The sequence below is a fragment of the Cornus florida genome, unplaced genomic scaffold (genome assembly GCF_030987335.1).
Source record: "Cornus florida cultivar Cherokee Brave unplaced genomic scaffold, ASM3098733v1 CherokeeBrave_3.0.0_Hap2_Chr02, whole genome shotgun sequence".
NCBI lineage: Eukaryota > Viridiplantae > Streptophyta > Magnoliopsida > Cornales > Cornaceae > Cornus > Cornus florida.
The window spans coordinates 98,775,894-98,793,644 of record NW_026775572.1 but is presented as its reverse complement, the minus strand read 5'-3'; the positions used below and the strand labels follow the sequence as shown (position 1 = coordinate 98,793,644).

At 37.4% G+C, this 17,751-nt stretch overlaps 2 protein-coding genes across 6 annotated transcripts in view; both read right to left on the bottom strand.

Moving 5' to 3' along the window:
- The window catches only part of LOC132295491 (sodium/hydrogen exchanger 8), a 109,524-nt gene that overhangs the window by 62,327 nt on the left and 29,446 nt on the right, over positions 1-17,751 (bottom strand). For all 5 annotated transcript variants that reach the window (XM_059793776.1, XM_059793778.1, XM_059793777.1 and 2 more), the window contains 5 exons: positions 17,277-17,329; positions 17,134-17,199; positions 13,442-13,486; positions 12,145-12,200; positions 10,983-11,167 (listed from right to left, as the gene is read on the bottom strand). In XM_059793776.1, coding sequence (XP_059649759.1) covers positions 10,983-11,167; positions 12,145-12,200; positions 13,442-13,486; positions 17,134-17,199; positions 17,277-17,329 — 405 coding nt within the window. The remainder of the gene's footprint in view (positions 1-10,982; positions 11,168-12,144; positions 12,201-13,441; positions 13,487-17,133; positions 17,200-17,276; positions 17,330-17,751) is intronic.
- LOC132295492 (uncharacterized) lies at positions 563-2,688 on the bottom strand. Its single transcript, XM_059793781.1, has 2 exons — positions 1,667-2,688; positions 563-1,563 (listed from the first exon to the last, which is right to left on the bottom strand). Exons 1-2 carry the CDS (start codon positions 2,506-2,508, stop codon positions 942-944), a joined length of 1,464 nt encoding a protein of 487 aa, XP_059649764.1. The 5' UTR covers positions 2,509-2,688; the 3' UTR covers positions 563-941.

Genomic DNA, 17,751 nt, shown 5'->3' with positions numbered 1-17,751 from the left:
GGTCTTTTGAGAAGAGCTTGAATGCCACTTTCATTGCTCTCATCCCCAAAAAAGGAGGGGCGTTGGATGTTCGGGACTTTCGCCCTATTAGTTTGGTGGGGTGCATTTACAAGTTAATTGCCAAAGTTCTTGCTTTTAGGTTGAGGAGAGTGTTGGATGGTGTGATCTCTGATTCTCAAAATGCTTTTGTGGGAGGCCGTCAGATTCTGGATTCAGTTCTTATTGCTAGTGAGTGTATGGATTCCAGGCTGAGTAGTGGGGAACCAGGGGTTTTGTGTAAGTTGGATATTGAAAAGGCGTACGACCATGTGAGTTGGAGTTTCCTTCTCTATCTGATGGAGAGGATGGGTTTTGGGGAGCGGTGGAGGAAATGGATTCATTTTTGCTAAGAAGCACGGACACGGATACGGGACACGGATACGACACGACACGGACACGGCGACACGGCAAATCCAAAAAAATTAGGACACTGACACGGCGAATAGTGTATATATATATATATATATATATATATATGATGTAGTACTTTAGAAATTACCGAGTGTTACTATTTTTCATCAACCTCACAATGGAAAATATATACAAATCATAACTTATAACTAATAAACAATAAAAGAACAATGTTGCAGAGTTATAAAACCAAATAAAAAACAAGATATTAGAATAATAACTAGTATCATTTAATCATCATTGCAACTTTACTCCAAATACAAAAGCATAGACTGAAAGGACTATTAACATTCATGATTGTTTAACATTCAAGACTGTACTGTTAGCACTTAACATTCACAAAAACCTAAAGGCTAGTCCCCAAAAAAGATACAAAAACAAGTCAGTGTACTATCATCTATTCCCATCCATCATTTGACCTAGGACTTTACCATTTACAATACCAAAAGGGTAGTCCAAAACAAAAAAAAAAAGAACATATCAGCATTCATCTATTGTTGTTCATCATCAATTGTCTCATGAATCTCATCATCATTAACACTTCCATCATCGGTAAATAATACCGCCTCTAATTCTGGCTCATCAAGTGAGAGGTTTGCAACCTCAAGCACCCCAACATCACCAAATGAATCAAATGCATCTCCTGCAATATCCCACATCTTAGTTCGTCCTTCATTGTACTGTGGGGTTCTCCTTGACAGAAGACGGAGATTACTATGAATGAAAACCAAATCTTCAGCCCGTTGTGGCGCCATCTTGTTCCTTCTCAATGAGTGAATAAAAGAATAAGTACTCCAGTTCCTCTCACAACATGAGGAGAAAGAAGGCCGGACAAGCAACTTCAAAGCTAACTCTTGAAGCAAGGGACCATATGAACCATGTACAACCCACCAACTTTTAGGATCCATGGTATATCTATCACATATAGAATCACTCTCCCCAAATTCCCCCGAGTTTAATGAAAAATTAGCATACTCCAATTGGACTTTTGAACGCTCTTGTGGGTCACTAAAGTATTTTTTAAGGCACCTTGTTCTCTCTCTTGAGACCTCTAAATCCTTGTGTGGTGGAACTCGACTTTGGTCTTCACTAAGCCACACATCACTATAGTACCTACAATAAATAAGAGAACGCATTTAATTCATAATTTAATTTCCTTAATTCTAAACTAAGATTAAAACTTCTTTAGCTTACAAATTAATATCTAATGATTTACCTTGGATTTAGTGAATGTGCCAAGCAATGAAGCGGAGTATTGTTCTTGTTCCAACGAGCTACAAGTATCCCATGCACCACTTCATAAAAGGAAGAACTTTCACTTTGTCGCTTTCTTTCATACCTATATATTGCCATCTTCACTTTTTCAATCATTGTATCCCACATATCATAAACTAAGTGAAGACAAGGCTTATCGGTATCACAAGCCCTTAGCATGTCATAAATAGGTGAAGTAAAGGAAAGGATATAATCAATCTTTCCCCACCATTGTTCATCCAACAGCTTCTCTCCCACATAATCGGCCTTTCCTACATCATCCTCCTTATAGCAAGTCCACTTGTCACTTATGACCATTGCTTGGAGACCACCTTTTATAAGTTTAAATCTTTTCATCATCACAATAACAGAAGCAAAGCGTGTCTCTGCAACTGAAAGCAACTTCAAGCTGACAAACTCATTGAAAATAGCTAATCTCATTGAATGGTTCATGATGAAATTCTTTATTATTGTAACCTCATCAGCATAATCAAGAATCCAACCACACTCTGCATATGCAATTTCATTCTTTTCCACATTTTTTGCAGCACAAATATTTTTGAGGGCAAGATTAAGAGTATGGACCACACAAGGTGTCCAAACAATGTGAGGGAATTGCCCTTCAATTAGTTGTCCAGCAGCCTTGCAATTTGGGGCATTGTCTGTAATTACTTGGATCACATTTTGGGGGCCAACCTCATTTATGACTTCCTTCAACAAATTGGAAATGAAAAACTTGTCTTTAATTCCACCGGAACAATCAACAGCTTTCAAAAACATGGGACCTCCTTCTGTCATAGCCATAAAATTAATTAAAGGCCGCCTTTGTGGATCACTTCAACCATCACTTGCAATGCTAACACCCTTTGCCTTCCATGTACTCCTAATTGGTTGCAATAATCTATCAATATTTGCCTTTTCTTTTTGAAGTAGAGTGGTTCTCAATAGATTATAACCCGGAGGCAAATAACCTGACAGAGGATTATTTGCGGCATAGTTGTATGAACTCACATAATACGGGTTTCTTGCTAGATGAAACGGCAATCCTGCGGAATAAAACATCCTAGCAATCTCTGAGTGCAATTGTTCCCGAGCCTCATTATTAAATGCCTTCCCAATGGCACCCCCACTTGCCTTTCTTTTCTTTGGTACATAAGCCTCCTGAGTGAGACTAGTAGTACCACCCAATGATGCACTAGACGGCGGCAAAGGAACTTTTTTTGGTTTAGAATTTTTAATTCTCAATTCGGCTTCTTCAATTGCTTTTTGCATTTCTGCAATATTCTGATATGTGACTTTTGGACATATACGAATACCCATACCAGTGTTCTGCAACAAGTGGGCTTTAACTCTTGTATAAGACCCCCTGAATTCGTTATTACAAAAGTGGCATTTGAATAAAAAATTTCCTCCTCCACCACCAATTTTTTCTAATTGTGTGACATAGTTCCAAAGTGGTTTGTTATCATCTTGTTCGAATTGAGGAGTACAACTAGCAACTGATGTAGACAATGACATGTCTAATTCCCTAGACATAAAAAGAAAAGAAAAAAAATCCATACTTACAGCAGTCAGCAAAGAAAGAACAGTCAGCAAAGAAAAAATAAATTCCTATTTGCTACAGATTCATAAGTCATATGCAATAGCTGAAATTAAATCAAAGATGAAATCCAATTCATTTACAGGTCAATAAGTCACGACTCACACAAGCTAAAATTTAAAGCAAGAATAAAGACAACAGAGAAGAAGAAGAAGAAGAAAGAAATTAGGAAAGAAATTAAGGTCTGTAAAAAAGGAAAAATACCAGAAAAGAAGAAGACGGGTTTGTGAACTGGGGTTAGTGGAGGGGGGGGAGGAGAGAGAGAAAAGAAAAAGAAAGAATTTGGGGTTTTGAAAAAGGAAAACAAAAAACAAAAAATAAAAAATAGATGAAGAAGAAAGAAACTGGGGTTAGTGAAAAACGGGGGAAAAAAAAAAAAGGAGAGAGAAAAGAAAAAGAAAGAAACTGGGGTTTTGAAAAAGGAAAACGAAAAAAAAACAAAAAAAAAAATAGATGAAGAAGAAAGAAAGAATCTGGGTTTGTGAAAAAGGAAAAAGAAAAAAAAAATGAAGAAGAAAGAAAGAAACTAGGGTTTGTGAAGAAAAAGAAAGAAAAGAGGAAGGAGGAGGAAGAAAAGAGAGGAGAGAGAGAGAGAAAGAGAGAGAGAGACTGGCCTGGAGGCTGGAAGGAGTCGCTTTGATCTGCAGCAGGAAGTTGCAGAGCTTCGTCGTCAGTTTGAGAGAGCACAACCCCCGTCCTTTGAATCTGATCTTGTAATAGTGTAATGACTGCCATAAATATCTATCTCTTTTGTTTAAAATTACGTATTAACCTTGAAAGTTTAAAATTATTATGTTCTGACCACATAAGTAAGTAAATAACTTTATATATTTGTACTTTAACCCAACTTTCTTTTAAAAATTATCTTTTAAACCCCCAAAAATAAGACACGCGTGTCGAACACACACCCTGGCGTGTCGCAAGCGTGTTCGTGCCGTGTCCAATCCGTGTCCAATCCGTGTCCGAAAATTTTTAAAAAATAAAAAATTCCAGACACGCTTTTTGCCGTGTCCGACACGTGTCGGGCCGTGTCCGACGCGTGTCCGTGTCCGACACGGATTCTTTGCCTATTTCGGAGTGTCCGTGCTTCCTAGCATTTTTGCATCTCCAGTGCTCGTTTCTCTGTACTTGTGAATGGTGCTCTGACGGGTTTTTTCTTTAGCACGAGGGGCCTAAGACAGGGGGATCCGCTCTCCCCCTTTTTGTTCCTTTTTGTGATGGAGGCCTTCAGTTAGATGTTGAGGAGGGCTGTTGAGTTGGGTTTCGGGTGGGTAGGGATGTTGCCAGCCAGTTGGAGATTTCCCACTTGATGTTTGCAGATGATACGCTTGTGTTTTGTGATGCAGAGGTGTCCCAACTCAGGTATTTGAGATGTGTTCTGATTTGGTTCCAAATCGTTTCTGGCCTCAAGGTGAATGTTGGCAAGAGTGTTTTGGTGCCAGTAGGGGAGGTGCCTAAGTTAGCTTCGCTTGCGGCCATTCTTGGTTGTCGTACTGGCTCTTTTCCTATCTCCTATTTAGGGCTCCCTCTGGGAACTCCTTTGAGGTGTGTGGGGGTTTGGGATCCTGTTGTGGACAGATTTGAGAGGAGATTGGCGGGTTGGAAGAAGCAATATCTCTCTAAAGGGGGGCGGGTTACTCTGATTAAAAGTACCCTTTCTTGCCTTCCTACTTATTTCATCTCACTTTTTCAGATTCCTCTCTCTGTTGCCGAGAGAATTGAATAGTTGCAACGCAATTTTCTTTGGGGGGGAAGAGGGGAGGAGTTTAAGTTTCATTTGGTTCGGTGGGAGCAAGTGTGCAAGCCGATTCGTTATGGTGGGTTGGGCCTTCGAAAATTGGTGCCTTTCAATAAAGCTCTCCTTGGAAAATGGTTGTGGAGGTTTGGGGTGGAGAGGCACTGGCTCTGGCGGAAGGTTTTTGCTAGTAGATATGGGGAAGGTAGAGGAGGGTGGTGCTCTCTTGAGGTGCGTGGCCCGAGGGGTGTGGGAGTTTGGAAGTCTATTCGGAAGGGGTGGACTGTCTTTTCCACTTATGTTCGTTTTAGACTTAGGGATGGCAGGCGGATCAGTTTTTGGGAGGATGTTTGGTGCGGGGAGGTTTCTCTTGCCCTCGCTTTCCTCGGTTGTTTAGGATAGCTTCGGATAAACAAGCCAAGGTGGTTGACTGTTATTGTCTTGATAATGGGAGACTAGTTTGGGATGTTCGATTCAGGCATCCTTTTCAAGATTGGGAGGTCGAGGATGTCACTCTTTTGTTGGAGGCGTTGTATCGTCAGAGCGTTATGGCTGGTGATTCTGATTGTTCGATTTGGAAGCCAAATCCGCAAGGTCGCTTTGTTGTTCGTTCCTTCTTCAGGTGTCTTACAGCTGAGCCTGTAGGATCCTTCCAGTGGAAGTCTGTTTGGCGCTCTAAGGCTCCTCTCAAGGTGGCTTTTTTTGCTTGGACCTCTGCTTCATGTGTCTTCAGGATAATGAGACAGTGGATCATCTTCTTCTTCATTGCTAAGGAATGTTGGGACTTGATGCTTTGTTTGTTTGGGTTCTATTGGGTTATGCCTCGCTCTTCTGGACAGATGGTTGAGGCTTGGAGAGGGTTCTCTGTAGGGGCCCATGCTCGTGATGCTTGGAGGGCTACACCTCTTTGTGTGTGGTGGTGCATCTGGCTGGAGAGGAATAAAAGATATTTTGAGGGAAAAGAGAGGCCTATTTCTTTTCTTAAGTTTTCTATTCTTTCCACTCTTTTTTGTTGGGTTTCGGGTAGAGATTTTAGATCTTATGAGGATATTGTTGTTTTCTTGGCCTCTTTGAAGGCTTAAAGGGTTGTTTTGGCCCTGTGTTTGTTCTCTTGGGATGCGTTCCCATTTTGAACGCTTTCAATGCATTTCTTACTTATCAAAAAAATAAAAAATAAATAAATAAAATAAAAGAGAGAAGAAAAAAATATAATGTCAAAAGAGAATAAAAAACAATGAATAGAAAAAAATGATAGAAAACAAAAGATAAATAAAATATGGAATGAAAAGAAAAAAAAAAAAAAAAAATAGATCATTTACTCTTTGTTAATGAATAAATATTATGACACTATTAATATGTATACTAAGAGATTTATTAGTCTGTGGGTGAGAACACCACACTATTGTACATATAACATTATGATTACGTTTTTTTTTTTTTTTTTTTTGTTATATCTAATTTAAATCTGATAGGAGTATTGTATATATATATAATATAAAATAGGGTTAAGTACAAAAAAAACCCCTCTACTATAGATATAGTGCAAATGGGTCCTTGTGTGGTATAAAACCCCCTTATACAATCAATTTGGCGCAAATAGGTCCCTGTGTGGTATAAAATGACGATAATACCCTCACTTCTATTGAATAAATTAATAACCTAAATAAAGGCCATGTAAAATGACCCTTTTGCCCAATTTGTGTAAAATTGTGTTTGTTTGGGGCAAGAATAAAATAAACCTCAATTTGTATAAAATTGGGATCAGCTAAACCAAAGAAACCTAAAACTGAATATAATAAAAACTGAAACCAAACAATCCCCTACTATATAAGACACTTATGCCGCCATCTCCACACATAATCGCACCACTGCTAGCCGCCCTTACACATAGGATTCTTCCGATGAAGTAGATCACACTCCCGGCTGGAGTGATTCAGATTCACTTTCAGTCGCCTATTCCTGTCCTGCCAGCTCGGAACGGACTGGGTGAAGCGTGGCCTCGTTTCAAGGGTTCTACAACTGATTTTTTCTATCTTCTTTTTTCTTTTATTTTGACCTGAGTAAAAGGTCTCGGAGTGTAAAACATTTAGGCGGGTCAAGACGGAATGTCTAGGCCGAGCCATTAAAGGGTTTTTTCATAGTAAGCAGGAAGACCAACTTCTGCATTCCTTGCTTGCCTTAAAGTCAAGGGTCTTCTTTGCAAGAGATTCCTTCAGAAATGTAAAGGTAAACAATAGCCTAAGGTATATGCTCGCTTTAAGGTTGGGAGATCAACTCAGAGGACTTTCTTTCCTTTAGATAGGGGTTGGTTTTAAATGTGATAAGGTACAACAAGATTTCAATCGAAAAGCAAAAGAGATGCGCTTGCTTCTCAGATTCACCTTATGCCCCCTATTCGTGAGAGTGATGTGATCCATATGCTTCCTCTGAACTTCCGGGGCGTAAAGAATACTACTAATTTATTTCAGTTTATTTCATTTTCTAACCCTAAAGAGAGAGGGGCAAGGAAATGGGTATAGGGAGGTTATATGCACATATGGGTGAGGGGCAAAATGGGAATCAAAGGGTAAAATAGGGTTTTCATATTTAATTTTTGTCAAAAAGTGGTCAGAGGAGCTTATTTGCACCTTTTTTTAATTTTATGGACTAACATGCACATTTTCAAAAAGTAGGGACTAGTTCTGCACATACCATATATATCAAGGGTTTTTTTTTGCACTTAACTAGTTAACCCTATAAAATATTATTATATATATATATATTTAATCGGATCGGATTATTATCAGGTCGGGTCAGCATAAATCTATATCCGATTTGTTAAGGAATCAAATTCGGATCATAATCGGGTTGTCAGATTTTTTGTTCAATCCATATCCGAGTAATCGGATCAGAATCAGGTCCATTGACAGGTCTACAAGAGAGTACTAATTAGGATCCACGACCCACAAGCAAAAACAGGTCAAAATTTTGGTGGCCTTAGGCCCACACAAAACTCATCCAACGGGTCATCGGGTCGAAAACGGGTCGCAACACGACCCTTCACCAAATTCGAGCCACAACAGGATATAGAATATTATTATATATATATATATTTAATCGGATCGGATTATTATCAGGTCGGGTCAGCATAAATCTATATCCGATTTGTTAAGGAATCAAATTCGGATCGTAATCGGGTTGTCAGATTTTTTGTTCAATCCATATCCGAGTAATCGGATCAGAATCAGGTCCATTGACAGGTCTACAAGAGAGTACTAATTAGGATCCATGACCCACAAGCAAAAACGGGTCAAAATTTTGGTGGCCTTAGGCCCACACAAAACTCATCCAACGGGTCGTCGGGTCGAAAACGGGTCGCAACATGACCCTTCACCAAATTCGAGCCACAACAGGATATAGATAAAACAATAAGAATATAAGTAAAAGTGATTTGGAAATAGGATAAAGATGAAAGGAGTTCTAAGACTTCTACGAACACTGCAGTTCTTCTAGAAAACTGAGATGGAGAGATCACTCGGTTAATAGGCTCACAGAAATGCGTAGAGCTGGTGGAAGCAATGCCAACTTCACAACTATGGTCCTGGTTCAACACTAAGGAAAGGCAACACCTTAACGAGTTTCAAGGAAATTGATAATTAGGCAAACTATGATTCTCTTGTAGTTTTATGTTTTTCCTTTTTCATTTTATCCTTTCTGGATGGGAAGAGGGGCAGTGAGGGTGAGGGTGGGAGGGGATGCAGGGGTGGAATTGGCCATGAACTTGTCTTAGATGGGTATCCAAAAGGAAAATGAAGTGCTTTCTGTTAAATCTTTTCAAGCATTTATGAACTTTTTGTACCAATCCAGCAAACAAAGACTGCTCAGGAAATAGGTGATGCCGCCTTACCAAGAGGAGACGATCAAATTGTCTTCATAGCAATTTTGAAACAAAATAGAAAAATAACGATGCAAGAGAAAAGAAGAAATTGCAAAGCAAATTTTATTTGCTGTAAAAATAATCTCTTCAACTAAAACTGATTAAACCCCGTAAATTACAAGGCTTTATATAGAATTTCTTCCTCCCCAACCCTAGCCTTATATTAGCTAACTACCAAATATAAAATAAAACTAAAATAGGAAAGTTGCTGAAAATCAGAAAATTACACAAACTAAGGAAAATTTCAGAATATGGAAAGTTTCTAAAAAACATAAATTCCATTGCAGGAAATTAGAATTCTATCTGCATCAGTCTCCCCGTGTTGGAAAAAACTCGCCCTCGAGTTTGGAGCAATTTTCCACGATCAATCAAAAATCCGAGCATGGCTTTCCATCCCTTCTTTCTTCTTTTCCGAACTCAAATCAAATACTTTAATCTTCTTATACTAACAAAGAATACATTGCAGAACAAACACGAATTTTGCTAGATGTCCTTTGAGTTCGCAAAATTCGGTATCCTGAACTAGAAGTTTAATCAACTTTAATTTTTCTTCCAACAACCGCCTAGTAGTTGTATTGCGCTCCAAGAATTCATCCCAAACCACATCATAAAAGTAAAATCCATTATTTTTCATCTCCATGGATCCAAAATCTTCATGATCAACCAGGCATACTTCATCTTGAGATCTTTCTTTTGTAGCTTCCTTATCATCCTCATGTTTCAGAATCAATAGTGGCTTTTGCATAACCAAGAATCCACCTATATCGCCATATATGATATCATCCTCTTCCTCCTGATAATCATCATATTTTGGTTTGACCAATGGGATTGCATCATCTCCCTCGATCAAAAGTTGTTTTTCTTCTCCACCAAGATTTCCTACAAATTCAGGAATTTCCTCCATAAACTCACCATCCCAACGACTTTCATCAAGTAAAATAGGTGTTGGTTTAGGTGTTGTATTGCTGCAAAAAGGATTGAAAAAATCCTCTTCATAAAAATCAGAAATCTGGAAATTGATTTTTGTTAGCCAACAACGATCAGTCCACTCATCGAGTCATCAAGTGATCTATAACATGAAAAATATGAATTTTTCGTAATAGTCTCGGTGTCTGACAAATCCTTATCCACCGAAACATTGTCATCAACCAGCGTGTTGACAACACGTTGACCCAATAGTTGAGTCAACAACTCAACTTGTCCCCGCAAAAACTCTATCTCGCTTTAGTGTTGCTTGGGTAAGGGTTCAGCCAAATTTTACATCCTACGATTTCCTCCTCTCAGTTGTTGTCGTAGAGGCATGACTGAGCAGCCGGAAAGCCGAACCTAAGCTCTGATACCAAACTGATGCCGCCTTACCAAGAAGAGACGATCAAATTGTCTTCATAGCAATTTTGAAACGAAATAGAAAAATAACAATGCAAGAGAAAGGGAGAAATTGAAAATAATTGCAAAGCAAATTTTATTTGCTGTAAAAATAATCTCTTCAACTAAAACTGATTAAATCCTAGAAATTACAAGGCTTTATATAGAATTTCTTCCTCCCCAATCCTAGCCTTATATTAGCTAACTACCAAATATAAAATAAAACTAAAATAGGAAAGTTGCTGAAAATCAGAAATTAAACAAACTAAGGAAAATTTCAGAATATGGAAAGTTTCTAAAAAACATAAATTCCATTGCAGGAAATTAGAAATTCTGCCTGCTTCAATAGGACTCAGTCCAATAAGCATGTCCAAATTGTCCATGTCGTGTCTCTTCGGAGACATCTGAAAAAATTGTCCATGCCATGAATGCATCATCGTGAAAGTTAATAAATGTTTCATATCAGGTCAGACAGTCATGTTCCAAAACCTGAGCAGAAGTTGTTCATTAATCAACTTATTTGTTTGTCAGACTCAAAACATGTACTAAATTAATACAATTAGGCTTAAATTAGACCTGCTAGTTCAGCATTTCAAATTTTAGTTTGAGAAATACTACTATCAAAGACATGTAGTTGGAAGAATATATGAGGGAGAACTTGCCTTCACTGACAATGAAAGGGACAATGCCACAGCCCCTCGCAAACCAGACCATACAAGAATTGTAGCTTCTTTCCAATCCAAACCGTAGCCAAAATACCGCAGAAATGGATATAATACTCCAACAACAACGATACGAGAGACTTGGACAAAAACATAGAGGAGAATGAGGTAGCCCCATGAATTTCCTGCCTCAAAAGTAACATGAGTAGGAAGAAATTTCAATGAGTTCTGAAGGCCACAGCAAAAGGTTATTTAAATTAACAGATTATATAAAGCATGGAAAAAATCACTTCAATAGTAAATTTGGGGAAAAGATAGAGAATAATATATGAGCAGTCAAGTGATACCTCCAAGTACTGTTTTTGCTCAATTGCACTAAAACATCTATGCACCCTATAATCCTGTATCGATATTTGATCGAGCAGTAGTTTTTACTCTAAAGTTGATACGCTTCCTATAGTTGAACACTCAAATTCTCTCAAGAGATGCTCTTAGCGAAGCTTGATTGAATCCACATGGAAACACCAATTTTTCCATAATACAAGTCTATTTTGGCAATTTATAGAGTAGAGATGATTTAGTAAATTTATGGTTTGGTGTCCAGTTCATTAGAACTTTGATAATTAATATTTTCAACTCTTTTTCTTCCTAAGGATGGTTAGACCACATACAGGGTTTAGAAAGTCTTTATTTACTTCTAGTTTGAAATCTCAATAATTTACATTTCAGGTAAGCTATATTTTTATTTATATAAGCCATAGTTCAATACATAATTTAACTAGAAAATTTGCTTATTGTTTAACTCTTTTAAATGGTAAAACACCATTATTTTCAATAAATCGAGATTTTATCTCATCTTCTCCCCATTTTATTCTATTGCCTGAATATAATTTAATAAACAGCCCTTTAATGCCCTGTTATTTACAAAAGAGTTTCCTTCATTGATAACCTTAAGCCTAATTGGCCCTCTATCCTAGCACTCCCCTCTGTCTAAAAATTACAGTGTGCTATTACCTTCAAATCCATACCATAATTACATTAAAATCTCATCCAATATAAACACATCCAAATAAAAGGAAGAAACTAAGAAACATAACACAAGCAAACACGAGCAAATGCGTATATGTGTGCATAGGAGAGAATTTTGGAAGTTAAAGACTACCGTGGCTTTTAAAAACGCTGTCACTGCTGAGAATACCTTCAGCTATAACAACGCCACTGCAAAAGCAAAAAAGAACCAAAAAAACGAGAGAGAGAGAGAGAGAGAGAAAATATTATTAAAGCATGGAAAGCAATTGGTGTTATTGACTTCCTGAAAATTCATTTCCCATTTTGATAAACCAAAAAGGAAAACAAGACTTCATTGAAATGGCATATTCAATGTTTTGTGTTCCCATACCATCTCACTTCACATTGAGTTCAAATTATAGTTCATTGGCTCATCAGCAAAATGCAAGTGTGATGCTAAGCAGAGGTTTCTATAACATTAAACTTCCATTTGTGTATGATTTTAGAGATAAAGATTCATGTGTAAAGAGACATATCAATGACTATAGCATGCCAAATGGTTCGGTCCAATTCGGGTGCCCATTTGGTTGCCAAACAGATCCCATCATTGATTTGAGATATTGATAAGATGAATACCCAGTCTATACAATGCTAGGAATAATGAGTATAAGGACCTCAAAAAAATCTATTTTCATCCTATGAACTTTAAAGGTGTATGAAGTTTCCTATCTGATTTTTAAGCAGAATGATAGAAACTCCATTTAACTTAGATTGATCTAGGCCAGAGGCAGATCTACGTCAAGATAACCCTTCTTTGAAACACTTCAGTACTGCTCCTCAATCAGAATCAAAATATTGAATCAGAGCACATGAAGCCATCAATTACAAAAATACTAAATTCTCAAATAGTTACAAAAAGTGGGTGACATTTTCTTATGGGATTTATTTGAATTTCTGCTTATATTGCTGAATTCTCAATCTGTAACATGCTGACTCTTCGGCTAACACCAGTTCTGATAAAGAATTGTATAAAAAATTCATCAAGAGAGGAAACTGGTACAACTTAAATTTGTTGACAAGCAAATGTTGATGATGATGACGATGAAAAGAAGAGAGTACCTCCACCATTTCCGAAAGCAAAGCATTGTACAGATCAAAAATTCTTCTACAGGTTTTTCCTTATCTATTAAAAAGAACTCCGCAACAAAGTTGCAGCACAGCATAGTGGATTCAAAATATGTACAGAAAACAGTGGTGCAAAGATAGATGGAGAGATAATTATAAAGAATAGATGGACATACAGGGATGTGTCAAGCGTGGGTGTGTGTGTAGAAAGAGAGACATCCAACATATGTTGGCCCATGGAGGAATATAGTTCCCATTTCCAGTCTCTTATAACCACTATGCTAAAAAGAGAGAAAAAAATTATAAATGCTGAAATTGACTCTTACCTTAAAATAAAAATTAATGTATTAGCAATATAGGCAACCATTTCCCTGAAAAAAAAAAAGGGAGGGGAAAAAATTTTAGCTTGACCAACTCTTTAGTAGATATAAACAGAGATGATATGCATGATGGGCAAAAACATGCAAAAATAACAAGTCAGTTGAAAGGCAGCCATTGGCGGGGAGAAGCTCAAAATGAACTAGCAGGAAGATTGCAAATGAATTCAATAACAATATGAACTATTTATCGTTTGTGGAGATCCGATCATCCAATTGAAAAGTTATAGGCTTAAACTAATACAACATACAAGCTAAAATGTATTGCTTTGCCTATTTATCACAACAGGGATACTACCACTTAGGCCTATTTTTTTTATACAGAAAACGCTGCTCTTTGTTCTTCCATGGCGATGCTTCATTTTAAGATGATGTTTCCTTCAAAAAACTAAGCTCTCTAAGATACCTCCACAACTACCCAACAATGAATCCTCTATTCTATGAACCACATTGCTTGAACCAAAGCCCTCCTTAAATGTAGGACAAAAACTCTAGACAACAGACAACATTCCAATTCGTTAAATAGTCCTTCAAATCTTGTTGCTCGAACAGATTCAATAAAGGATCAGAAACTAAAAAACAGAGTGCAAAACCTGCTTGGCAAGGTTAAGATGAATCTGGAGGCAAGTTCAAGTACAAATTCTGGAAGCCCAAGCATCCAAAGACGATTTAGAAGGCAGAAAGTTCCAAAAATAGCCTCATATTTATAGAAAACAGGTCAGCCCAACCCCTTAGATCCAAAGAAGTCGTTCCAGATGCAGCAAATCAATAAACAACCAGCAATCAAGGTCTTTCCCAGTCCAAACGCACCATATGTGATGAATCTCACTGATGGATGACACTGAATCCCATGCACTACCCCCTATACGTACCCTACTATAGGCGCCAATGCCAAGGATAGAAAGTCTTCTGGCACCGAATATAGGATCAGCTGTATGATTCCCTAGACTTATGGACTTATAGCAACCATTTGTTGACTATTATTGATTGTATTAAATATAGTAGCAATTATTTTTGACTTTATGTTTCTTTGGTTTGCCTATATATGCATAGGCATGTGTATTGTATTAATTACTGTTAGCAGATATGATAGCCCCAATTTATGGAATGACTTGCCGTATTAGCAGAGATTTTATTATGCTATAGAATATGCCATAAAATATACTATAGAATGTGCTGTGATTTGATTTAGTTTCCTTTCTTGTAAGATGAGCATGTGCTCTTTTTATCTATCAATACTAGAGCTGTGAATAAGTGATTTATCATTCAAGCCTTTACACAATTCTCTTCTTTTTTCTTCTTTTTATATTTCTACTCGGTATTAGAGCCAGAGTGGTCTAACTGCAATAAGGGCATTGTGAGTTCGGCACCACCCATTCGGGCGTTGCGAGTTTAGCACCACCTGACATAGTTGTTTCTTTTTATGGTCCGAGGAGACATTGTTTTAATTACTTCATTTATGAATTTCATAGTAGTAGAAATACATGACCTACCGAAATTCTTTCATCTACATTGTTTAAACATATGTATGAAGGGAAATGGTCTGAGGAGACATTGTTGATTCTTCCATCTACATGTTTTAAACATGTGTATGAAGGGAAATGGTCAGAGGAGACATTGTTGGTTGTTTACGGTCTGAGGAGACATTGTTAATTGTTTATGATCTGAGGAGACATTGTTAATTGTTTATGGTCTAAGGAGACATTTTTTATTTATTTATCGGCACTTCATCAGAGAGAAAATCATCGCTAGTCAGATTTGCACTCCATTTATCACAAGCTCTCAGCAACTTGCAGACATTCTTACAAAGGCCATCAGCAAGATTGTATTTGAGAATGCATTGTCCAAGTTGGGCATTGCAGATATCCACGTACCAACTTGAGGGGGAGTGTCAGCAAATATGATAGCCACAATTTATAGAATGACTTACCGTATTAACAAAGATTTGATTATGCTATAGAATATGCCATAAAATATGCTATAGAATATGTTGTGATTTGATTTAGTTTCCTTTCTTGTAATATGAGCATGTGCTCTTTTCATCTATAAATATTAGAGTTGTGAATGAGTGATTTATCTCATTCAAGCCTTTACACAATTCTCTCTTTTTTTCTTCTCTTTATATTTCTACTATTACCTTTGATGAATATTGAATATTGAGTACTGAATTACAGATCTCTTCTCCATCACATTCTTCTTCTCTCCTATCTTCTTTCCTCTCTCTTCTTCCCACTCTCGTTCTCTCTTCTGGTTCGAAATCACTCACACTAGCCTCTTCTACATCACTCAACCAATAAAAACAACTAAAAAGGCTCCCAAATCCAGATCGAAAGCAAAAGGGCTGAAACTTGGAAAAAGTTTTGAAAAATGAAAATTCCACTCAAACAGCCTCAACTCGAAACACAAATACCACCATAAATCCCAGAAAATTCAGGCAATCCATTTTCAACCCAAAAAGTGCTGATGTTAAATCCCAGTCAGCAGTCGACATCAACCCCTTTGGATGTTCTACAACTTGACAAAGATGAGTTATTGGCTTCAATACGATGCTCTGATACCAAGTTAGAGCTTGAGGGGAATTTGTTTCTAGGGTTATAGAGAAGTGGAAGAAGAAGAAGAAGATATATCAGAGAACGTAATCTGATAGTTGTAGGATTTCTACACCACACCTCTTATATATATTGAGATTTAAAAAAATAATAAATAAATAAGTAACTGCAATAATGCTCCAAAGTAAACAAGTAAAACAATAATCATTCTCTAACTCTAACAGTGATGAACATAATGTCTACACAAAGCAAATAGAGAACGAATCTATTGGGTCTCCCAAAATACGAAGTGTCCAGAGGGAAGTCTAGACTAAACTTTGCAAAGTGGTTTTGTCAGGCCTGCCCAAACTGTGTAGATGCTGTCTGCTTTGCACACTCTCCGTGCTCAAGGTTTTCAAAACGCGCCTACACAGGTAAGAAGCATCCCCCTTATAAGTGCCAAGAACTTCTCTTCATTGCGATGTATGCAAAGTGGTACATCACAATCATCCTCTCTTGGGACCCGGTGTCTTCGCTAGCCTGATCCTCATAGGCTTGAGCACGCTCCCGCCATTTCCGGCAAGGGATTGTCTCTGATAGCATCTATCAGGACCTGCCCCATACTGTGTAGATATTGTCCGCCTTGCACTCTCTATGCTCACGGTTTTCAAAACGTGTCCACACAAGTAGGAGGCATTCCCCTTACAAGTGCCAAGAACTTCTCCTCGCCACGCGATGTGGGATGTCACAAGTTTGCATATTGATTTTCTTCTTTGCAAAACCTCATTTCTCTTTAATGGAGCACCGAAATTTGAAATTTAGAAGTACAAACAAATCTGAACAAGATCATGAGGTTGCACTTGAAGACAAACTCTTCAATAGTGTATAACAAATCTATAAAGTTTTGAAATCCCAATAAACTTAAGACGAACTACTATAACTCATCATGTTATGGTAAGAGATTGTGAAGGAAATAGTATGCACTTTTCCTTAGTTTTTTTTTTTGCAAATAAAATATTGACATACATGAGGAACTCCACTCATAATTAAACCAATGAAGTCAATAAACAGACAGGCTATTTAAAGTTACAAATAAGAATAAATGAAACATACCAGAAATGATGCAAGCTTTGTTGACCATCACCCTTAAAAGCAGTCCTAGCAAATGTAGCATAGAACCTGTGTGTACATAATTATATTAAGACAGCTATTTTGTGTGAGAAGCACGAAAACTATGTAAAACCTATTCAACTTACATCCCCAGAGTCATCACCGTCAAAACGCCAGAAACATCGGCCCCTTCTTGAGCCTATCACATAAAATAAAATAAAATAAAAAAGTAGATTTTTTCCAAGTAACCAAAAAAAAAAAAAAAACACCAGTGAAAGATTTGTATTATGATCACAGTTCACTACAATTACCCCTTTTCTTCTTTTATTAAGAAAAGAGGAGCTAATCCATGTACACGAGGAATACACACACTCAAGTTAACAAGGCCACAGCCCAACTAATTCGGTCAGCTATTCAAATCATGTAAAGTCATAGCTTGGTCATAGCTTCTATTGAATCAAATGTTCTCAAATATTTCCTTATAATCTCAAAGCAAGTTAACTTTATCCTTCCCTTGGCAGTCTCAATCAAATTAATACCTATTATCTGTATGAATTCAAGAGAGAAAAAAGGGATGTCCAGCACTTGGCAGCCTCATTTTTCAGCTGACAGTGTGTTCCT